This window comes from Narcine bancroftii, chromosome 6, assembly GCF_036971445.1.
Source record: "Narcine bancroftii isolate sNarBan1 chromosome 6, sNarBan1.hap1, whole genome shotgun sequence".
Taxonomy (NCBI): Eukaryota; Metazoa; Chordata; class Chondrichthyes; order Torpediniformes; family Narcinidae; genus Narcine; species Narcine bancroftii.
In genome coordinates this window covers 173,823,575-173,848,501 of record NC_091474.1, presented here as the reverse complement: position 1 = coordinate 173,848,501, position 24,927 = coordinate 173,823,575, and the positions used below count along the sequence as shown (strand labels likewise).

At 36.3% G+C, this 24,927-nt stretch overlaps 1 protein-coding gene across 4 annotated transcripts in view; it reads right to left on the bottom strand.

Moving 5' to 3' along the window:
• Nucleotides 1-24,927, bottom strand: part of zufsp (zinc finger containing ubiquitin peptidase 1) — a 67,860-nt gene that overhangs the window by 6,698 nt on the left and 36,235 nt on the right. For all 4 annotated transcript variants that reach the window (XM_069886786.1, XM_069886787.1, XM_069886788.1 and 1 more), the window contains 5 exons: nucleotides 24,000-24,103; nucleotides 15,232-15,400; nucleotides 14,161-14,349; nucleotides 13,539-13,704; nucleotides 5,550-5,713 (listed from right to left, as the gene is read on the bottom strand). In XM_069886786.1, the coding sequence (XP_069742887.1) occupies nucleotides 5,550-5,713; nucleotides 13,539-13,704; nucleotides 14,161-14,349; nucleotides 15,232-15,400; nucleotides 24,000-24,103 (792 nt within the window). The remainder of the gene's footprint in view (nucleotides 1-5,549; nucleotides 5,714-13,538; nucleotides 13,705-14,160; nucleotides 14,350-15,231; nucleotides 15,401-23,999; nucleotides 24,104-24,927) is intronic.

Sequence of the window (24,927 nt, the reverse complement as noted above, 5' to 3'; positions counted from 1 at the left end):
GGAGAAAAGAGCAGCAGCAGGAGGCCCAACAGATGAGTAGCCCAGAAAAAAAGGACCAACAGCAAGAAGCCAAGCAAGAAGAAGCCCAGCAAAATGAGGCAAGCAACTCATCAGGAAAGTCAGAAGAGACACAAATACAAGGAAGAAAAGAAGAAGACACAAACACAGATGCAGACACAGAAGAAGAGAAAGAAGAAGAACAAGATCTGCACAGAGAAATAGAAGGTAAAATAGATGGACAGAATAGAGATTTAAAAAAAATTCAAGAACAAATGAGAGCATTAAAAGAATGGTTGACATTAGAATTTAGTGAAATGAAAAGAGAAATAAAAAGTACAGAAGAAAAAGTGAGTAGAATAGAGCTGGTCATGACAGAAATAGGGAAAAGATTAGAACATGTGGAAGAATGAGAAATGGCTGTAGAAATGGAAGTGAATGACTTAAGAAGAAAATTGGAAGACAGTGACAAAAAAGTTAAAGAGTCACAAGAGTTGTTCGCTCAGAAAATTGATATGATGGAAAATTATAGTAGGCGAACAACCTAAAGATAGTGGACCTAAAGGAAGATGAAGAAGGCACAGATATGAAAAAAATTATAAAAGAATGGATCCCAAAAGTCCTGGGAATGACAGAAATACAGGAAGGAATGAAAATATAAAGGGCACACAGAACTCTAGGTCCGAAACCACAGACACAGCAAAAAACCAAAATCCGTTTTAGTAAAATTTTTGAGATATACGACAAGAGAAAATATACTGGAGAGGGCAAGGAATAAAATTAGAGAAGACAAAAAACCATTGGAATACAAGAGTCAAATTTTTTTTAACCCAGACATAAGTTTTGAACTCTTAAAGAAGAGGAAGGAGTTTAATACAGCAAAATCGATCTTATGGAAAAAAGGTTATAAATTTTTGCAAAATGCCTGCAGGACAGAAGGAGAGATGAATAGATGTAACAAGAATGAAGAATGGCAATAAAATACATATAAAGATGTAAAAGTAATGAAAATGTAATAACTAAAGAAGGGAAACAAAAGGGAAGAAAGGAAGTAACCGGGGAAAAAAAAGAGGGTGAGCTTAGTTATATGTGAAGAAAAACATTTTTTTCTGGAGGGGGTTGGGTGGGAAAGAATAACCGTCACTGCGAAATCAGTTGACGCTTGTGAGCGGGTTCGCAATCCAAATGGAGAGGGGAGTTGTGGTTGCCCGTCAAGGGATAAGGGGCAACTCAGAGGGGGGGAAACATTTGGGGTTAAGGGAATATTAGATGTGGGAGTTGTTGAAGGATTTTATGTTTTAAATGTGTTGTCATACATTGAGTTCAAAAAGGGAAAAGTGACAGATGAAAATGGGGAAAAGGGGAAAGATGGTGGTGAGGAAGCGAAAATGAGGTGTAAACAGGATATGAGATGGCCATGTTGAACTATATGACTATAAATATTAATGGAATACATAACCAAATTAAACAAAAAAGGCTATTAAATTTCCTGTAAAAAGAAAAAAATAGACATAGCATTTGTGCAGGAAACACATCTAACTGAAGTGGAACATAATAAATTAAAAAGAGACTGGGTAGGGCACGTAGCGGCAGCATCATATAATTCAAAAGCTAGAGGTGTAGCTATATTAATTAATAAAAATGTACCAATCAAAATAGAGGAGGAAATAATAGATCCATCAGGGAGGTATGTAATGATAAAGTGTCAGATATATTCAGAATTCTGGAATTTGGTCAATATATATGCACCTAATGAAGAGGATCAAAAGTTTATGCAAGATAATTTTTTGAAGATTGTAGATACGCAGGGGAATATATTTATAGGAGGGGATTTTAACCTTAATTTGGACCGTAAGGTGGATAAAACTGGACAAAACACTAACAAAAAGAATAAATTGGCCAAATATATGGTTAAATCAATGCAGGAATTGCAACTTTTGGATATATGGAGGCAACACCCAAAGAAGGAATACTCATATTATTCAAGTAGACATAAAACATACTCAAGGATTGACTTGTTCCTGTTGTCAGCCCATATCCAAGGGAGAGTTAGGAAAATGGAATATAAAGCGAGATTCCTATCTGATCATTCATCCCTGTTATTAGCCACAGAACTGGAGGACATTCCACCAGGAACACATAGATGGAGGTTAAAAGACAGGAATTTAGAGAATTTAGAGAATTTATTGAACGCCAAATTAAAATGTACTCTGAAATAAATACAGAATCAGTGAAAGACAAATTTATATTATGGGATGCAATGAAAGCTTTCATTAGAGGGCAGATAATAAGTTATGTAACTAAGATGAAAAAGGACTACAATCCGGAAATAGAACAGTTGGAAAAGGAGATAGTAAGTACAGAAAAATAACTTGCAACAAGGGATGAAATAACAAAAAGAAGAGAATTGGCAGACTAAAAAATAAAATATGAAACATTACAAACGTATAAGGTGGAGAAGAACATAATGAAAATAAAGCAAAAGTATTATGAGCTCGGAGAAAAAACACACAAAATATTACCCTGGCAACTTAAAACAGAACAAGCTAAAAGAACTGTATTGGCATCAAGGAAAAAGGACAAACAAATTACATATAATCCAATGGAGATTAATGAGAACTTTAAGGAATTTTATGAACAATTATACAAAACTGAGAACGAAGGGAAACATGATAAAATAGAAGAGCTTTTAGCTAAAATTGAACTGCCGAAATTGCAAGAAGAGGAACAAAACAAACTGATAAAACCATTTGAAATAGAGGAAATACAGGATATATTATAAAGCTGCTGAACAATAAAATGCCTGGAGAGGATGGATTCCCAATAGAATTCTCTAAAACATTTAAAGAATTATCAATTCCTCCTCTCTTGGAAATAATGAACCAGATAAAAGAAACAAAACTTTCCAGATTCATGTAAGACAGCAATAATTACAGTAATACCAAAGACTGGGAAGGATCCACTAACAACAGCATCATATAGACCAATATCTCTACTTAATTCAGATTATAAGATAATAGCAAAATTATTAGCAAACAGATTGTCTGACTGTGTATCAAAAATAGTAAAATAAGATCACACTTGATTTATTAAGAAAAGATGAACAGCGGATTATGTCTGTAAATTTATTAATCTAATTCATGCAGTTCAAGGAAATAAAAAGCCAACAGTGGCTGTTGCTTTAAACATAGAAAAAGCCTTTGACAGGGTAGAATGGAATTATTTATTCAAAATATTATAGAGATACAATCTATCAGAAAAATATATTAATTGAATTAAAGCATTATATAATGGACCATTGGCGAAGGTAACAGTAAATAGATATGTATCGAACCAATTTAAATTAAGTAGGTCAACTAGGCAGGAATGTCCACTATCTCCCTCACTGTTCGCTTTAGCAATAGAACCATTGGCAGAACTGGTAAGAACAGAAAATAAAATAAAAGGGATAAAAATAAAGGAGGAGTATAAAATCAGTTTATTTACAGATGACATCATAGTATACTTAACAGAACCAGAAATATCAATAAAAGAACTATATAAGCAATTGAAGGAATATGGAGAAATATTGGGGTACAAGATCAACGCAAATAAAAGTGAAGTGATGCCAATGAGTAATGCGGATTATACAGAATTTAAAAAGAATCACCATTTAAATGGCAAACTCAAGCAATCTGATACCTAGGCATTAGATTAGATAATAATTTAAGCCATTTGTACAAATTAAATTATCAGCCACTAATAAAGAAATTGCAGGATGACTTAGAACAATGGAAAGAATTACCGCTAATGTAGATGGGGGAGGGGGGGGGGGAGTAAATTGCATTAAAATGAATGTCTTCCCAAGGATACAATACCTATTTCAATCATTATCAATTCCCTTAACAGAGAAATTCTTTAATGAACTTGATAATAAGGAAATTTTTATGGAAAAGGGGGGAAACCGAGGATAGCGTTAGATAAATTAACAGAGAGGTACAACCAAGGTGGTTTGCAATTACCAAACTTTAAAAATTATTATAGAGCAGCATAATTAAGGTATTTATCAGATTTTTATCAGACAAGGGAAAAACCAGATTGGACTAATATAGAGCTAGATAAAATACAGGAGAAGGTACCGGAACATATACTTTGTAAGTGGGATGAAAAGCTGGTACAATAGAAAAGCTCACTAGTATTGCATCATTTACTCAATATATGGAAGAAGATTCACTTAGAAAGGAAAAAAAAACAAATTACAAATACCAAAATTATTATTGATGCAAAATTTCCTTTAGGGAATGGGAGAGAAAAGGAATTAAAAGAATAGAGAATTGTTTTTTGATAAATAATTTATTAACATTTGAACCAATGAAGTACAAATATGGAATAACTCATGGTACAATGTTTGCATACCATCAACTGAAAGCCTACTTAAAAGGATAAATTGGGAAACAGACTGAGATTACCAGAAGGAAGCAGCTTTGAATATGTGATTACAGACACAATGATAATAAAAAGATTTATAATGAACATGTACATCAAGCTGCAAGAGAAGGAAAATGATGAAATAAGCTATAAACCTAAACAAAAGTGGGAAAAAGATTTAAACATAAAGATAAAAAATGAAATATGGGAAAAGTTATGCTCTGGAACTATGAAGAATATAATAAACACGAGGTTACATGTGATACAATATAATTGGTTACACAGGCTATATATCACGCCCCAAAAGTTAAATAAATGGGATCCAACATTATCAGATAGATGTTTTTGCTGTAAGAAGGAAATGGGAACAACAGTACATGCAATTTGGGCATGTGAGAAAGCGAAAAAGCTTTGGGAAGATCTAAATCAGGTATTAAATAAAATCACAAAAACCAATATACCAAAAAATCCAGAGATCTTCCTGCTAAGTAATATAAGAAGTAAAGAATTAGGCCTCAGACTGGATTAAGCGCAAAAGATTTATTATGATAGCCTTAGCTGTAGCAAAAAAATGTATAATGTCAACTTGGAAATCAGAAGAGAGCCTGAGAATACAGCAATGGTACATGGAAATGAATAAATGTATTCCATTTGAAAAAAAATAACATATAATTAAAAAAATAAAGTCACATTATTTGAGCAAATTTGGGAGCCATAGATGGAACATAACAGAGAGGGCTTGCCTCGGACCTCCACCCCCTAAAATGATAAGACAAAACGACGTGATCCAGTGTGTAAAAGTAGATGACACATTTTTCTGGTTTACTTTTCATTGTGTGATGACATTGTTTATTGGTTTTATTGTATTATATATGTTGAATGTTTAATGGGTTTGGAGGGGGGAGGGAAGGTAGGGGGAAATAAGCCACTGTGTATATTTAAGAGGAAAATGTTTCTATCTCTTTTGATTGATATGGTTTAGTGTGAAAAAAAAAGAAAAGTTTAGTGCACTCTTTAAAAAATGTCCTCGTGCACATCTCTGGGAAAAAAAAGGGACAAAACTCCAACTTTGTTAAATTGCATGTTTGAATCACTAAGGAAATTAGAAAACTCAAGTGATTACAAATAGGCTTTTTAAAATTTACCTTGGTGCTGAAGGTAGATTGGTGGTTTGTGTGTCCAGATTACCTTGGGTTGTAATCTTCCTGTTGCATCCCTGCCTGAAGAATAGTATTGTCGAATCCACTCAAACAAACGTGGATGTGTGCCTGATGGTCCAGAGGGCTGGTTAAAATCAATAATTTGACACCTGCAGAAACCATAATAATTAATTTCTGTTTTTAAAAATAACATTAGGAATAAGTTATTTGTTACATGCATAGAGCAGCAAACAGTCTTCTATGCCCTCTACTGGTATGGGGCTTTCTCTTTCATCAATGGTAGGAAAATTATTGGAGAAGATACTTAGGGACAGAATTTACAAAACTCTTATTTGGAATGCATGGAATTATTATATTTAGAATGGTTTTGTGCAGTGGTCAATTTGATTGACCTTTTGTTTTTATTTTAAAAAATGACAAAAATGATTGAGGGTCATGCAGTCAATATTTTCTTAGTGGTCATTAAGGCATTTCACATGTTCCCTCATTATTGGCTTGGCTATGGAAGACGAGGTAGTATCAGAAAGACATTTTTCTGACTGGAGGACTATGACCAGCGGAGTTTTACAAGGATTAGTGCTAGGAAATCTATTATTTCTAATATACATGAATTATGGTAGAAGATATAGGTGGCTTGTTGTCATTTGTCAGATGACATGAAAACTAGTGGAGTTCTGGTTAATAAGAATAGTTGTCCAAGGATACAGCACGAAATAGACCAGTAAGAAATTTGGGTGGAGAAATAGGAGATGGAGTTCAATTTGGACAAGAGTACTTAAGGAAGACGAATGTAAGAGAAAAGGACAAGGTAAATACAAGACCTTGAGGATCATTGACACACACTGGAATCTTGGGTTGCAAGTCCACAATTCCTTGAAAATGGCAATATGGTGGTTAAAAGAAAAGTTGTAACATGGTGGCATGTTTCAAAAAATACTGGGAGTATAGGTCAATTTGGTGTAATTGGGTGGCACAGACTCGTGGGACAAAATGGCCTGTTACCATGCTGTATGTCTAAATTTAAAATTTAGAACACATAAAGAAGGTAAAGATGCCCGCTTGCTTCTATTAGGGTATTTGAGTTAAGAGCTGGGAAGTTACATTCCAACTGTATTCAATTTTGATTAGGTCATATTTGGAGTATTGCGTGTATTTCTGGTTGCCACACTAAAGACTTTGGCGAGGATGTATTTGCTAAAATGATAGGTTAGACAAGCTTGTGTTGTTTACTCTGGAGCTTTGGAGGCTGAAGGGTGACTTGACAGAAGTTTAAAATTTGAGGCACTGTTAGGGTAAATAGCATTGCCTCTCCCTGCCCCACACCTCCAAAGTAGAAATGTAAAATAATAGGGGGCATAGATTTAAGTGATAGAAGAGAATTTAAAGGAGATTTGCGAAGCAAGTTTTGGTTTTACACAATGGTTGGTGCCTGGAATATAATGGCAGGGAAGGTGGGAGGAAGAGATACAAGAGCAATTTTAAGAAGTATTTAGGCAGGTATGAAATTGAGCCATATAGGCAGATGGAAATTGTTTAGACAATTTGCATTACAGTACGTTTCCCCATATCTGAAATTCAGTTAACCCAAAAGTTTAATTATCCAAATTTTTCTTCAGCGGTGACATGACATCACAAGTTGAAATTTTTTTCCACCTGACATGCTCATGTGGGGCTAACGTGCTGTTAGCATCATTTTTAATCCAACGGAGCTTTCATGCATTGTACAATGGCAAAAAGGTCTGAAGATAGCACTGACGACATCAGCAAAAAGGAAGAAGTGTTTATGTTTGTCTATAGAACACAAAGCCAAGTTGCTGGCAAAACTGGACAGTAGTGTAACCATGAAACATCTAACACAGGGGTCCCAAACATTTTAGACCACTGAACCCTTCATGGAATAGTTGATCCCTCATCAACCCCCAGGCATGGAATCCCGGCGCTGGATCAAGCGGGGGGGGGGAAACGTGGTGGCACTGGAGATTGGGTCAATGTGGGGGAGGGAGGGGCTCTATCAGAGGTGGAGAGAACACATACATCTTTCTTTTTATGCCCAGTCCATCCTCCAGTTCACTCCTGACTTATTCAAAGGCCGAAGCCAAATACAACATGGCGGCCACCAAGGCCCGCTCTCGTGAGAGGTTGGCCACCACTGCCATAGGTGCTATTTTCCATTGATCTGTTCCTGCTTTCCACCGCAAAAGTACAAGTGACACCCCCACCCCACCCCCTGGCATTATTGACCCCCTGGCATTTATCAACCATTTGGATAGTCCAATCGACCCCCAGGGGTCGATATCAACCACTTCTCTAACAGAAGAGTAGGTGTTGGAACAAACACAAACTATGACCTGAAAAAAAAGGATAAATTGCTGAAGCTCTATTCTGAAAATGATGAACAGAAAAACTGTATAAAGGTAAAAGTAAAGAACTTGAGTGTGTATTAATGCGCTGAACATAAAACAACCAAAGCTCTATCATGATGACCTAAACATGAAGGGAATGGAATATTCAGCAAGCTGGTTGAGTAGATTTAAGAAAAGATTTGTGGAGAAAAAGCATCAGCTGATCATGAAGCAGTGGAGAAATTCATTGACGAGTTTGCCAAGATAAATACTGATAAAAATCTTTCGCCAGAACAAGTCTACAATGCTGATGAAACATCACTGACATGGAGAAGAACATTGGCAAAAACAGATGAGACAGCCCCATCAGGTAATAAGGATGCCAAGGATAGAATAATTGTGCTGGGATATGTTATTGCAGCAGGCACACACAAGAGTAAGCTTGCTGTGATAGGCAAAAGCTTGTGTTCTCATTGTTTTAAAAGGAGTGAATTTCTTTCTTGTCCAATATTATGCAAACAGAAAGGCATGGGTCACCAGGGATATCTTTTCTAATTCGTTTAATAAACATTTTGTGCCAGCAGGGAAGCTGGACTAGATGACAAATGGAAGAATTTTATTTTATTTCTCCAGCTGAAAATGTCATCAAAGATAATGTTCACGTCATGTACCTTCCCCCAAATCTTTGGCTTGGCTTCGCGGATGAAGATTTATGGAGGGGTATGTCCACGTCTGCTGCAGGCTCGTTGGTGACTGACAAGTCCGATGCGGGACAGGCAGGCACGATTGCAAGGGAAAATTGGTTGGTTGGGGTTGGGTGTTGGGATTTTCCTCCTTTGTCTTTTATCAGCGAGGTGGGCTCTGCGATCTTCAAAGGAGGTTGCCGCCCGCCGAACTGTGAGGCGCCAAGATGCACGGATGGAGGCAATATCAGCCCACTGGCGGTGGTCAATGTGGCAGGCACCAAGAGATTTCTTTAAGCAGTCCTTGTATCTCTTCTTTGGTGCATCTCTGTCTCGGTGGCCAGTGGAGAGCTCACCATATAACACGATCTTGAGAAGGCGATGGTCCTCCATCCTGGAGACGTGACCCACCCAGCGCAGTTGGACCTTCAGCAGTGTGGATTCGATGCTTGTGGACTCTGCCAGCTTGAGTACTTCGATGTTGGTGATGAAGTCACTCCAATGAATGTTGAGGATGGAGCGGAGACAGCGCTGATGGAAGCGTTCTAGGAGCCATAGGTGATGCTGGTAGAGGACCCATGATTCGGAGCCGAACTGGAGCGTGGGTATGACAACGGCTCTGTACACGCTGATCTTTGTGTGTTTCTTCAGGTGGTTGTTTTTCCAGACTCTTTTGTGTAGTCTTCCAAAGGGACTATTTGCCTTGGCGAGTCTGTTGTCTATCTCGTTGTCGATCCTTGCATCAGATGAAATGGTGCAGCTGAGGTAGGTAAACTGGTTGACCGTTTTGAGTTCTGTGTGCCCGATGGAGATGTGGGTGGGCTGGTAGTCATGGTGGGGAGCTGGCTGATGGAGGACCTCAGTTTTCTTCAGGCTGACTTCCAGGCCAAACATTTTGGCAGTTTCCGCAAAACAGGACTTCCATAATTCAGCCATGTGACCAAGGGACCCTTCAATTAATGAAGAGTGAATGTAAAAACACTTTGTGGACAGCATGCTGTCAACAGTGACAAAGGCTTGGGTGGGGCAGGTTTTCAAAAGCAATTTACCACAAAGGATGCCATTAATGCTGCAGCCAATGCTTGGAACAAAAGTGACTAAAGACACAGTTGTACATGCCTGGTACGATCTCTGGCCTGCAACTATGTTCCTTGATGAGGATGAAGATGTTGATTTTGAAGGATTCAATGTGTCAGGTGAGAAAAAAAAACATTGTTTGACCATGTTCAGAGTCCGTCAGTAAGATGGAAGAAGAGGATATTGAAGAAGTTTTTAAACATCAATAATGATGCTCCAGTTGTTCATTCACTGACCGATGGTGAAATAGCTGAACTTGTTCTGCAGCAAAATGAGCGCAATGAAGGACTTAGTTGACACTGCAGAAAAAGTGCCTTTTGACGACATTGTGAAAATGTGTGATGGACTTATTGATGTACTAGAACAGTGTACATTCATAACAGAACAAGGAATCATGTCAGTGTATAAAATCAAAGACAGAAAGCTAAGACAAAAATCACTGTTAATGAGACAGATGACATTGGAGGAAACATTTGAAAAAGCCATTGAGGAGACTTTCTCGTGGCTGCATTTATCTTATTTTGTAAGCAGAGATCATGTTTTTAGTTAAGAATTAAACATTATTTCATGCTTGAGAAGTTTCCGTTGCTTGTTTTGTTGGTGTTTAACCACCGATACAAGTATACAGCTTATGTTACTGGGCTGCTTAAAGCCATTATTCAGTCCCAAGCTTATTGGATATGGGGAAAATTTACTGAAATGAGGAGAGACTCTTCCATGTTTTCCTCCATTATCTCTTTTGCCACTCTTTTAGAAATGGTCAATCCACACAAGGAAATATTGCACATGCCCAAATAATTTTGAATGAACATTCCTAATTTAAATTTAGCAGAATGCAGGTAGTACAGTATGTTTCCGATTATCCGTAAATTGATTCATCAAAATTCTCAAATGTCTGAAATTTTTTGGCAGAGACGTGACATCACAATTTGAAAAAAGTTGAATTTTTTTTTCACCAACCACGCTCAAGTGGGGGTCTGGTGCACAATTAGCGCCATTTTGAATCAACAGAGCTCTCGTGTACTGTTCAAAGATACAGCAATGGTGTGGGTCTGTCTCACTGTTAGCGTCATTTTGAATCAACAGTGCTCTTGTGTGCTGTTCAAAGAAATTTCTCAATTTTCTGAAAAATCCGTATAGGTCAGGACCCAAGCATTTCAGATCATTGGAAATGTACTGTACAACTAACCTTGAGGAGCATTAAATTTGATTTATTTCTGTCTTCATGATATCGGCAATTTTACAATGCTATCTTGACATCAATTAGAATAGAAATCCTGATTTCTCTTCACTACTACATCCACCACTGCAGGGAAAGTTAGCTCAGTTTTATCTTTCACACAGGTAGAATTGCACAGGGCATTGAAAGTATCGTATTATTGCACTTTAAAAATAGATCAGTCTTTAATGCATCAACATTGAATAGTTTCACAAAATTTTGAAATATTGTTTGAGACATAAAAATTATTACCTCTACTGTTTCTTATAGATAAACTAGCATACACAGGATATATACAAAATCTATAATCCACGAATACATAGTAACTTAGCCCTTACTTGTATTTCCTCCATTTTCTGCTCATCTGCCCTGTCCCACTCTGCCCTTGATGCAACAAAAATAGAATTCCCCTCGTCCTCACCTACCACCTAACCAGCCTCCACAACCAACAATTTAGATTATCTATAAAATGATGCCATGATCAGACACATCTTCCACTCTCCGCCTTCCATAGGGACCACTCCTTCTGTGACTCCCTCATCCACTCATCCCTTCCCACTAATCTCCCCCTTGGCACCTTCTCCTGTGACCGCAGGAAGTGCCATAGTTACGCCCACACCTCCTTCCTCATTCAGCGCCTCAAACAGTCTTCCAAATGAAGCAACACTTAAGTTGTGAATCTGCAGGCTCCTGTTGTGGCCTTCTTTACATCGTAGAGACTGTAGGCAGATTGGGAGATCACTTCAGTGAGTACCTTTGCTATGTCTGCAGTAATGATGGGGATTTCCCAGTGGCCAACCATTTAAATCCTGCACCCCACTTCCACGCCAACATGTCTGTCCATGGCCTCATGCACTTCAAGGCTACCTGTAAATTGGAGGAGCAGCACCTAATATTCTGCCTGCGCACTCTCCAACTAGATGACATTCAATTCAACTTCTCTAGTGCCTCCCTTGCTTATCCACCTATTTCCTCTTGCTTGTGGGCCCGTGCTCCTCCCTTGCACTCGGTCTTCCTACCCCATAACCAACCATTTTATTTAGCTACCTGGCTACGTTTTGCTCATAGCTTGAAGGACTCAGACTCGAAACATTGATCATGCATCTTTATCTTTGCTACATAAAGTATGCTGTTTGACCTGCTGAGTTGTTACTTCAATCTCAGAGTCAGTACACTTTGATGTTTTACAGAGGATTAATTCTTTGTATTCAATTTTTGGCGGGATGAGGGAATAGGTGTTGCTTGTTTGTCCTATATAGTAGCATGTAATATTTTTTTCAAATGTTGTAGTCCTTCTGGCAAAGGTACTCCTGATAATGATAGCTGGACAAAATTATAAAGAAATGTTAATAGTTTCAACTCAAGGTGCTACGACTTGGAAGGGAAGGAACTTAAAGCGTGTTCCCATGCATTTGGTGCTCGTCCTTTTAGTTGCAGAGGCCATCGCTTAAGAAGGTATTGTTTGCACGATCCTAGGCAACTGACTGCAGCTATTGTACGTCAATGTACATGGTTGCAGATTGGGTGTCACACAAGTAAGCTGCTTTACCCGCAGAACAGATTCAGTAATGATTATCCTTTTAAGAACATGTATTCTTTATAGTTACCAGAAGCCTGTACAAGTTATTGGCTGCAAATCTGTACTGTGTTGGTCCCAAATCTATTTAAGATATTAGAATTAAACAATAGGGATACTGGACCAGAAAAATATATTTTTCTCCAGATATTATTTATCAAAAATATTTATCAAATCGAATCAATTTCTATTGGAATGCATATGTACATTAATTAATTGGAGGCTTTAATGGTGATATATTTAATGGTTGTTATATTGCACATCAGAAAATGTCAGCATTGTGCTTTTTCAGAAATCTAAACAGCTCGTTGGAAAGCTAATGACGTAGTTGCTATTTTTTTTTTCACACCATAAATCACATTAACCATGATACACACTTTTTCCTTTTCACACATATACAGTGCCATTTTCTCCCCCCCTCTCCCTCCTCCCATCCCACCATCCCGACCTCCCCCCTCCCGTCCATTTGAAGTACAAAATCTAGGATACATTAAACCAGTCAAACAATGTTGTCATTCAATAAAAATACACAAGAAATTCCACTGAGTCCATTCTTTTCATTTCCTTTTCCTTCTGTTAATTTAGGTAGTGATTGTCCCTGGTAGGTTTTCGCTATTATGTTTCATGTAAGGCTCCCATATTTGTTCAAATATTTCAATATTATTTCTTAAACTATATGTTATTTTTTCTAATGGAATACATTTATTCATTTCTATATACCATTGTTGTATTTTCAAATTATCTTCCAATTTCCAGGTTGACATAATACATTTTTTGCTATGGCTAGAGCTATCTTTACAAATCTTTTTTGTGCATCCTCCAAATCAATTCCAAATTCTTTGTTTTTTATGTTACTTAGGAGGAAGATCTCTGGGTTCTTTGGTATATTGTTTTCTGTTATTTTATTTAATATCTGATTTAAATCTTCCCAAAATTTTTCTACTTTCTCACATGTCCAGATTGCATGAATTGTTGTTCCCATTTCTTTTTTACATCGAAAACATCTATCAGATACTGTTGGGTCCCATTTATTTAACTTTTGAGGTGTAATGTTAAAGAGATTTTTTTTGTACTTACTTTACTCTTAGAAAGGAAAATAAAGAATAGATTTCTGTGGCCCCAATCCAAGCTCGAGTGCCTTGCAATTTGTTTTCAAATGAGGCAGCACCTTGAGGATCAAAACCATCCTTCCATGCTTCTTCTATCATGGTCTGGATTTTTGGAATGCAAGGAATTACAAGATCTAAAGGAAAAAAAGAATTTCCGAGAAGGGTTTGCAATTATCCAATCAAATGGAAAAAAACATTTTTAAAAATTCTATTTGTATCTCTTCATTCCACATGCTCGTAGACTGGAGCTAAAATTTTGCTATGCAAAAAAGAAATGGAGGTTACGAGTTAGTTTGTATCCTTTACAGACAAATATAGACTTTATATCTGAAAAACAAGTTTTGGACCAATTTCAGAATTTGAGCTCAATCTACTTTGAGCACTGGCATCAAAATATGTATTAGTTAGACATTCAACTTGATAGATTTGTGCAAAATGCAGCAGTCACTACACTTAAAAGTGAACTATTCAATGTGGAAAAAATGAAATCTAATCAAGGATTACCAAATTATAAGTAAATAAAAAAGTGTCTTGCTACCTACTCTGAACATGCTACAAATGTTAAAGCTTTTATGTATTAAAATCTGTACCATGCAAATTAGTCTGATATGGTTCCATCTTCATAAGTGAGGACAGAAGCATTTGAAAGTTTCGGTAACCACATCCCCAGCCTTTATCTCCAACAGAGGCATGATAGTGATCTGTTTCTGTGCACAGATAAACATGGTTGATATATGTGCCATTTCTCTGATAATATTCATACAGTGCTCTCATTAGACCTGTAAAACAAAAATGCACTTCAGTAATTATAAAAGAATGGAGCTTAATTCCTATAGCAGACAATTTTTAAAAAATGTAGACATATAGCATGGTAAGAGGCCATTTTGGCCCACAAGTCCATGCCGCCCAATTTGCACTCAATTAACCTACACTCCCAGTATATTTCAAACAGTGGGAGAAAACCAGAGCCCCTGGGGAAATCCCATGCAGACATGGGGAGAGCATACAAACAAACTCCTTACAGAGACGGAGACATTCAAACCATGATTCCAATTGCTGGTACTGTAAAGGTGTTGCGCTAACTGCTACAAGATTAATTATATTTAATTACTTATAATTAAGTATGAAAACTTACAGCACATTTTAATTTGAAATTTGGCAGTACACAGCATTTTCCAAAATAATGTCATCACAATTATGGGAAGTTTTAATGAAATAATGATTCATTAAATATGATTCATGGAGTTACAAGTACAGACATTCTCATCCAGCTTCTATTAGGTTTTAACTGAGGTCATTGTCTCTCAATGGGATGCTTGTGGGTTTAATTCTCTCTTCAGAAACTCAAGCTCACACTCCACAGCTGTGCTAAAGGTGTCACATACTCTTAGGAAACAATGTCTTTCAGAATGATGTTAAAATAGAGGTTCTGTACGATTTCATATGCAAGTGTAAAAAAAAACCGATGGAACTATTTGGAACCAGAGTAAACATTAGATTCCTGTCCAATGTCCATGTGAATTCACCACTAAAAACTTTAGGACATCTCTGAAAGCTCTCAATTCCATTAATGATAAAAACCCACAAGAATGTACAACTTATGACAATGACAGCCATCAAAAATCTGCTTATTATTTAAAATCAAAATGCAGCAATTATACCTGATGTTTTAGTTTTACCATCATCTTCCCCCATGGCTAATGCTTCCATTATTTCTGCTTTTCTTTGATGGTACTTTGCAGGATTCATTTGACCTCGGCAAACAGCCCTATCCATATTTTGCAGTGTCTGTTGTTTGTATCCATTACAATTATCAAAACCATACTGCTTCTAGAGAAAAGAAAAAAAATAATTTTTAAATAACTAAAATTCCAATGGGGCAAGAAATTTATTAAGTGCATGTCACAGTGGACAGTTTAAAAGAGCAACTACATAATTCTAAACTAAGCCATAAAAACAAACTCTACATATTTTTTTAAATTACAAATGCAGGTATCCAATTCAGAAATCTACAATTATGGACTTCCAGCTGGCTACTGCATAGATTATCAACGGTAGTTAGGTGTTCCTGATTTTTAAAAATGAATAAATAGAAGAAATATTTTTATACTTTACCCACTTGTTACTTATCATTGCTAGTTATTTAACAATGGCTAAACAGCAAAGAGGAAGAGACTGCTACTCTGACTATGGACTCCATTTCTGATCTTTTAAACAAGCATACACGGGAGATAAGTGAAACCGTTAAAGAAAGTCAACGTGAAGTTAAATCTACGCTTGAAAGTTTTGGAGTTGATATCAGATATTGATGTTCGTTTGGGGTCTGTGGAGCAAGATTTGGAAAAAGTCAATGATTGTGTGGATAAATTACAGGATCTTTGCTCAGGACTGTCTGCTAGCAACTTTAAATTAAGTTTGAAAATTATCGACTTTGAGAGCAGAAGCAGATGACAGACTATTTGAATTTTGGACAGATGAAAATACAGAATCTGGTCAACTGACCAACTTCTTTCCAGAGATGTTTTTGGAAGTATTTGGAAAGGAGTTCTTTGATTCTAAGTCTGAGCTCGACAGAGCACACCACTCTTTGATTCCCAATTCAACTCCAGGACGCAACCCAAATAAAAGATCTCATAATTTGTGAAGCCCATCAGAAAGGAACACTTCAATATTGTGAACAGATCAGATTTATGGATGATCTCTGTCCGGAAGTGATGAATCTGTATTTAGAATATAAAGAAGTCATGGCTGAGCTATACAAGAACGGTTTCAAGCTTGCTTTGTTATACCCAGCACGCCTCCGAATCACACCTTTCCATGGTCACAAGAAGTTTTTGAATTTGGTAGAAGATTCTTGGAAGATTTAGTTTCAACATCAAGTATTGCATGAACTGTTATTTGGTTTTTGAAGTTTTCTGTTTTCTTGATTGGATGAAGTTCAGCTGCTCTCTCCCTTTTGTTAATTGGAAGGGGTCATGTACTTTTTAGATGACATTTCCCAGCTTCTAATATTTTCCAATCTCAAACATGTCATCTTCTAAGAAAAGTAAGCCTCAATATTCCAAATTGTAACTTATTCATCTAAATAAATAAAACATCATAATTGCAGCTGTAAATAGCTTTAATTTTTTGTTGATAAAACCGAATAAACATTTTCATAGCTTTGAACTCCATAACAATGAGTAATACAAAGCATAATGTAAATGTTAACGATACTCAACTTTAAATATAAATGAATTAAAATGATAATAAATGATTAATAATGAATAATAATGCTTATGAATAATAATGATGAATTGAAATAAAAGGTTCTTGAGTGAGCTTACTCTACTTCCATGATTATTCCAAGAACGAGAACGAGCTCCTCATACACTGGGATATTACAAGATATGATGTCATAGTAACTATGGTAACTACAAAAACAATTAATCCTTAAAGGGAAAGTCATAAAACAACCATAAATCATAAACAAAAGGTTTTAACCTCTGCAAACTTGTTTAATTTTTAGTTATCTAAGTTAATTTTACTACTTTTTCTTGGATGAGAGTGTAAAGTTGAATACATTAATTTTATCTTAATAATAATTATTGGTATTCATTACATTAGTTACTTATTAATTGTGCATGAAATGCTCTATGTGCTTAAGCATTTAAGTTATTAGATGTCTGCAGGAAATCAGGCTAATGGTTATAACATATATGTTACCTGGATTTCAGAATCTAGATCCTTCATCCAGACATCTAAAATCTGAAAAGCTCCAAAATCCAGAAAGTGGGGACCGGCTGTTGGGGGAGGAGGCTGAGGGACCGGCCGTCGGGGGAGGCAGCCGGGGGAGACAGCCGGGTGACTGGAAGGGGGTGGGGTAGATACGGCAGCACAATTCGGGTGGGCTTTCCAAAATCCAGAAAAATCCACAATTCAGAACACACTGTCCCCCAAGACTTCCAGATAAAGGATCGTGTACCTATAGTCCAATTTATGTGTTGGAAATTTAAGGTTTGCCCTGTATGTATTTTGGCTATTTGATCTATTGAACTTGCAATTCTAAATGGGGAATAGACAGAGATTTAAACATTCATTGCTCTTTTAATATTAACCGCACACTTTTTTGTTATTTCTGATATGTGTTGCTTAGAAATACTTGAGACATTAATGCATTAAGCATATATTTTATGCTATAGCTAACTGGAGTAAAGGGTGTATGAATACAACATTCATGCGCTTGCATTAGAGTATGAAACTTTAATGTAATTCATTTGTCTTTCACTTTGGTTGTAGCTTTAAATAAAAGTTTATATTGCTTGTAAATATTAATAACTTTTTTTAAAAAAGGAGCTATCATTGAAATTTAAAGCAGAATAATTTTTGGGTTTAAAATGTCTTTTTTGGGCTCGTGCTGTTCTAAACAGCAACCTTCTGATTCTTGTATGGGAAAGAGGTTGGGATTTTGGTTACAAGGTTGATATGGCTTTAAGTTCTATGTAAGCTATGTTACTGCTCAGCTTCCAGGCAGCCACCTGGAGTTTGGTGATTATTTGTGCCTGGTTTTCTTTTCAACATTAATTTCAAAACATGAGTATTCTTATCAAAGTTATCTCTTGGAATCCAATTAAGCAAAGGAGGGTCTTTGCATGTTTTAAACAGCTGAGATCTGAGCTACTTTTCTTACAAGAAACCCATATTCGCAGCTGTGATAATTCCCACTTTATGTCAAAATGGAGAGGGCAACATTTTCATTCCTCTTTCAACGTTAAAGCTGGATTGGAGGGTGGGGGTGTGTCTCTATTTCATTAACCATATAATGATTACAGCACGGAAACAGACTATCTCGGCCCTTTTAGTCCGCACCAAACCAAGTATTCTCCTCTAGTCCCACCTACCTGCATCTTGCCCATAACCCTCGATTTCCCCCTCCCCCCCCCATCCATATACCTATCCAATTTTTCCTTAAATGACAAAATGGAACCTGCCGCCACTACTTCTCCCGGAAGCTCATTCCACCGCTGAGTGAAGATGTTTCCCCTCATGTAACTTCTAAACTTTTGCCTCTTAACTCATGACCTCTTGTTTCAATCTCTCCTACTCTCGATGGAAAAAAGCCTATCCACATCAACTCTATCTATTCCCCTCATAAATTTAAATACCTCTATCAAATCGCCCCTCTCCTTCTACACTCCAAGGAATAAAGACCTAATCTGCTCAATCTTTCTTTGTAATCTAGATTCCGAAATCCGGGTAACATTTTCGTAAATCTTCTCTGCACTGTCTCTACCTTGTTGATATCCCTCCTAAAATTTTGTGACCAGGACTGCACAGTATTCCAAATATGTCCTCATCAATACCTTGAACAGTCTCAACATCACTTCTCAACTTGTGTATTCTATGCATTGATTTATAAAGGCCAGCATACTAAAAGCCTTCTTCACCACCCTATCCACATGAGATTCTATCTTCAGGGAACGATGAACCATTTATTCCTAGATCTTCCTACTCCACTGCATTCCTCAATGCCCTCCCATTTATTACGCATGTCCTGTTTTGATTATTCCTTCCAAAATGAAGGATTTCACACTTCTCAGCATTAAACTCAATCTGCTATCTTTCAAGTCCACTCTTCTAAGCAGTCCAAATCCTTTTACAAATCTTCTTCATTATCCACAATTCCACCTATTTTAGAATCATCTGCATATTTACTAATCCAATTTAATGCCCATCATCCAGATAATTAATGTAAATGACAAACGGCAAGGGACCCAATACAGATTCCTGAGGCACACCACTTGTTATCAGCCTCCAGTCTGACAGTTATCCACTACAACTCTCTGGCATCTCCCTTCCAGCCATTGTTGAATCCATTTGACTATCTCAAAATTAATACCTTGCTCCTGAACCTTAACCTTCCATGCGGAACCTTATTGAAGGCCTTACTGAAGTTCACATAGACAACATCTACTGCTTTCCCCTCATCAACATTTCAAGCCACCTCTTCAAAAAATTCAACAAGATTGGTCAAACATGACCTTCCACACACAAACCCGGGTTGAGTGTTCCTGATCAGACCCTGTCCTTCCAGATACACATATATATTATCTCTAAGAACACTTTCTATTAACTTTCCTACCACAGGCATCAAACTTACAGGCCTATAATTGCTAGGCTTGCACCTCAAACCCTTTTTAAACAAAGGAACCATATTAGCAACACACCAATCCTCTGGCACTATACCCATTTCTAATGACATTTGAAAAATCACTGTCAGAGCCACTGCTATTTCCTCATGAACTTCTGTCAAGGTCCTGGGGAAAAATCCCGTCGGGATGTGGAGACTTATCCACCTTTATATGCTTCAAAAGCTCCAGTACTTCCCCTTTTTTCAGCACTAGTTTCCAATAATTACCCTCTTTGCTTCCTTTGCCCTGCACAATTCAATATCTTTCTCTTTAGTGAATACCAAAGAAAAGAACTTGTTCAAAATCTCCCCCATCTCATTTGGCTCCACACAGAGTTGTCTGCTCTGATTCTCTAAGGGACCAATTTTATCCCTCACTCTCCTTTTGCTATTAACACATTTATAGAAACTTTTTGGGTTTATTTTCACCCTGTTTGCTATAGCCACCTCATTCCTTCTTTTAGCTTTTCTAATTTATTTCTTAATATTCTTTTTGCATTCAATGTATTCTCCACGAATCTATTACAGAATTCTATGTTGTGTATTGGTATATGGTGTGTTGTGTGGTTTTGTGTTGGAAAGTGTCAGTTTGCCTTTAAGAGCCAAGGTGAAAGTGGACTGCCGAGAAAGTGGGAGATGGACTGGGAATGTGCAGAAAATGATTAAAAATTTCTTGACTTGGAAGACAAACCACCACTGGGTGTGCTGTGGACTGGAAGGAGGTCCAAAACATGAGTCATTGTCTGGAAAACAGCAAGCTGTTGGGCATTTTAAAAGGGAGGAAAAAGGGAGGAAGATTCTGAAGGCAGCCGGAAGAATCTGGACTAAGCCTTGGTTCCTCTCTCTGCAGGCAACACAAGAAGACAACTTCGAATTTTGTGTTCTTTCTCTCTCTCACAAATATCTTTTGGCTTCAGTTTACAAACAAACTGAATTTTGTTTATGATCTTTGCTTCGGTTGAGATCGAAGTTTTGCGAGTCTTGTGTGCTTTGTGTTTGTTTTGTGCCTAAGTTTTTTCTGTGGGCTGGTTGGAAATATAACTTAAACTTTAATTACATATGTTATATCTAGGCTGGGGAATTTATTAGTTTTACATTGCTATAGAAATTTGCATATTAACCAGTGGGCATTGTTATAAAAGCGGGGATTTTGAATTAAAGTTTGAAGGTTAATTTTTGTTAATAAAGTAATTGTTCATCTTTACCCACGTGTGATATGCCTTCTTTGTGGTTGCTGGTTTGATCTTGTAACACATCTCCTTTATTCCTTGTTTCTTATATTTATTGTAGGTCTCCCTCTTTTTTCAAACCAAATTTCCAATATCCCTTGAAAACCATGGTTTTCTCAAACTTTTGACTGCCTTTTATCCTTACAGGAACATAAAGATTTTGTACCCTCAAAATCTCACCTTTAAAAGACCTTTATTTCTCTACTACATCCTTCCCATTAAACAAATCATCCCAATCCACTCGTCATCAATCCTTCCTCAAATGTAGCTTCCCCACCGCCCCCCCCCACTCAAAAACGTAAATCTTAGGTCCTGACCTATCCTATTCCATAATGACATTGAAGTTAATGGCACATTCCTTTTATATCATATACAAATGGTCAATATATTATCATTACAGGCAAATTATATAAAATAATAGTAGTTTTCACTAGTGTATATTCCCCAAATGCTGAAGATGTAGGATTTTTTTGAAGGTTTTTTTTAAACAGCTCTACCAGATTTGAGTCTTTACTCATTGGAGCTGGGTGGAGATGTTAACTATTGATTAGACCCTGCTTTGGATCATTCATCCTCTAAACTTGCAACTTTGAGCAAATCTGCTTCTGTGATTCATTTAAAAAAAAAATCAAACTTTGTTATCTCAGATGTATGCCTTTTTAAAAAAAAACTCAAGCAGGAGAGAATATTCTTTTTTTTTCTCCTGTTCATCATACTCGCAGATTGATTATTTTTTAAATAGATAATCAATTGGTTTCATTGACCCAATCATGTGAATATCTGACCATGCTTCTGTTATTTTGTCTAGGGATTTTCCAGACCTCCCTCCTGCATATAGATATTTACAATTTAATTGCACTTTACTTTCAGATAATGAATTTTTGAAATTTCTGGAGGAGCAGATAATCATAAGCTTCTTTATAGGGAAAATTTCTCTCCTTTACTTAAGCAGGTGAAATTGTCTTTAATGAAATGGTCTCCTTTATCCATCTCTTTGATTGGACAATTCTATTAAAATGAACATTCCAATTAAATTTTTGTATCTCTTTCGGTCTATAGCAATTTTTATTCCTAAATAGTTCTTTGATTTACTTGAATCATCTTACATATAGTTTAAATAATTTCAGATTTTATTATTGGGCAGTCAATATATGTAATCTTATGTTCTTGTTACAATTTCATAATCGAGTTGACCGTCCTGCTTGGATAGAAATGGAATTAAATTCCACCAAAAATAATTCCATCTTGGCATTTCTTGGATCCTCACTTTCTTTGTTTCATATAAATTGAGAATCCCATTGATAAATACAGTTTGAGATTATGGGTGCAGTTTAGAAAATACTTTGGATTTCAGAGTTTCTCTCTGGTATGCCTCATTATGTCCATTCATTTTTTCACCCTTCTTTGCAAGATTCTGCTTTTAATGATTGGTATAGATTGGGTATTAAATGCTTTTATTGATAATAGTTTTGCATCTTTTGAACAATTGATTGGAAAATTCAATTTATCAAATGCACATTTTTTCAATTTCAGATCCCTGATTTTCCTAGAGTTCCCAAGGTGAACATCCTTGATACATTTTTTTGGATTACAACCTTCCAGTAAAGGGCTAAAATCTGTTATTTATGACAAATTGACTGGCCTAAGGCATGCCCCTGTAGTTCAAATTAAGAATGCCTGGGAACAGGATTTTAACCTTTCGCTGTCCAATAAGGAATGGGACTCAATTTGCAAACTGATTAACACTACATCTCTGAGTGCTCGTCACTGTCTGTTGCAATTCAAAGTGGTACATGTCTAAACTCATATTATCTAATTTTTACTCAAATATAAATCCTCGTTGTGGTAAATGTCAAATTGGCGATTCTTCTCTAATTCATATGTTCTGGTGTGCCTCAGTTTGGAAAAATATTGGAGAAGTTTTTAAAACATTATCGGTGATTCTCAATTGAAAATTAGAACCAAATCCCTTAATTGCTCTGTCTGAAACTCATGGAGAAGATGATGTTTTACTAACTCCCATTAAAAGTTGCATTTTATCTTTCACTTCATTGCTGCCCAGACATGCTATTTTGATTAAGTGGAAAGACAATATCCTACCTATTCATGCACAATGGCTAAGAGACATAATGTCCTGTTCACATTTGGAAAAAAAAGATATGTAATTAATGATTCAAACATTAGATTCCAAATATTATGGGGTCTGTTCATGGACTATTACTATAATCTCTAAATTCAGTGTTAATACAGAATATTGGCACTGTGTGGTCCCACTTCAGAGTGAGTTACTTTGTTTCATCAATATTAACTTTCCACCTTGTTTAGGTTCAAGGCTTTGGAAAATTTAAATTTATTAAGTCCATTCTTTATTATTATAGATGAGTGTTGGGAATTCATATGTATGATTATTCTTGCAGCACTTTTCTTTGTCTTTTATTTCTGTAGCACATTCCATAATTGTACCATACAAACTTATTATTACTGAAAATCAATAAAAATATTTTTAAAATAAATCTGCAATTATAATGAGGTTCAAACTCTCACAAGTAGATTGAATTTATTGGACCAAATACATCCAACTAAAAGAGAAAGCAAGGTGTGCTTTCATACTACTTTTTTCAGAGTGGTATTGAACTATAGAACGGGATTAAAAAGCTGATAGTGAAGTCTGTTTTCCTACAATTTATCAAGAATTTATTATGTAAAACTAAACATAAATCATACCACAAATGGATGGTATATCTCTGACCCTTACGTTTGTTTTGAATTGCAGTAGCAAGATTACAGAATTGTGCTTTTAAAAAGGCCAGATGAAACCAGGTCCACCAATTTGCAGACGACCTAATTCTTGAAAGAAGAAAATGAGGTGCTGCAATATGTAATGTCTCACTGACTAAAACAAAATCCAGATGGGTAAAAGTTCCAAAGTGCTGCAACAATAGATACAAGTATATACATTTTAGAAACATTAAAATAATTATACTTGGACTTGATTACTTCAGCTGAAAAAATTTCAGATGTGTGCAAATACCTGAAGTTTTTGAAATTCCTCTTGCTCTCTCTTTCTTTCAATTAACCATTTATTCTCCTCTTCCTGTAGTTGTTGAGCTAATTGATGATCAGCCAAGGCACATTCTAGAGATAAGTACTTGGATAAAACTGACAATCACCGAAGCATGTGTATAGTACAAAATTTTCAGAGTTATGCACTTCTACATCTTGGTATAGAATAACCTGTTTTACATCTATTCCAGTAGATAATCATTAATTGTACATTGCTCTGTATAAAGTCAATCAGAATGTTTTATGCTAAAATTTCTAATACAATTTTTTTTTTTAATCAAATGCTCTGCTTTTAAAGTGACAAAGAAATTGTTCTAGAACAACCAAAGTCTCATACATAAAAATTGACAATCGAAAAAGTGAAAAAAAAGTCTCTAATCAAATCACTTATGTTTACTGGCCTTTCTGCTTTTTGAACACCACAAAGATGTCTAATTGAATAAGTGCTAAGAAGATATGGTAATCATGCAAGACTGAGATAGGTACACCACAGCAGAAACTGAAATGAGCAGCATTTTGAGATGAGTGGAATAGTTTAACACTCGCCTCTCTCTGGATAGATCAGGACACCAGTTATCTGCAAGATCCAATGTCCAAAGTGACTGGGAAAACACTGAGAAGTAATAGCAAGATGCAACAACAAGAACAATAAATTATAGTAGAGGACATACAGTCAGCATATAGGAACATTAAATGCAACCAAAATCAGGGAGCTGATTGTTGACTTTTGGAATGGAAAACCAGATGTGTATGGTTCAGTGATCGTTGGGAAAAATCAGAGGTGGAGAGGATGAGCAAATTTAAGTTCTTGGGAGTCACTATCTCAGAGGATCTTTCCTGGACCCAACATCCTAATAATGGCATCGTGAAGAAAGCACTTCAGCACTTCCTTCTCA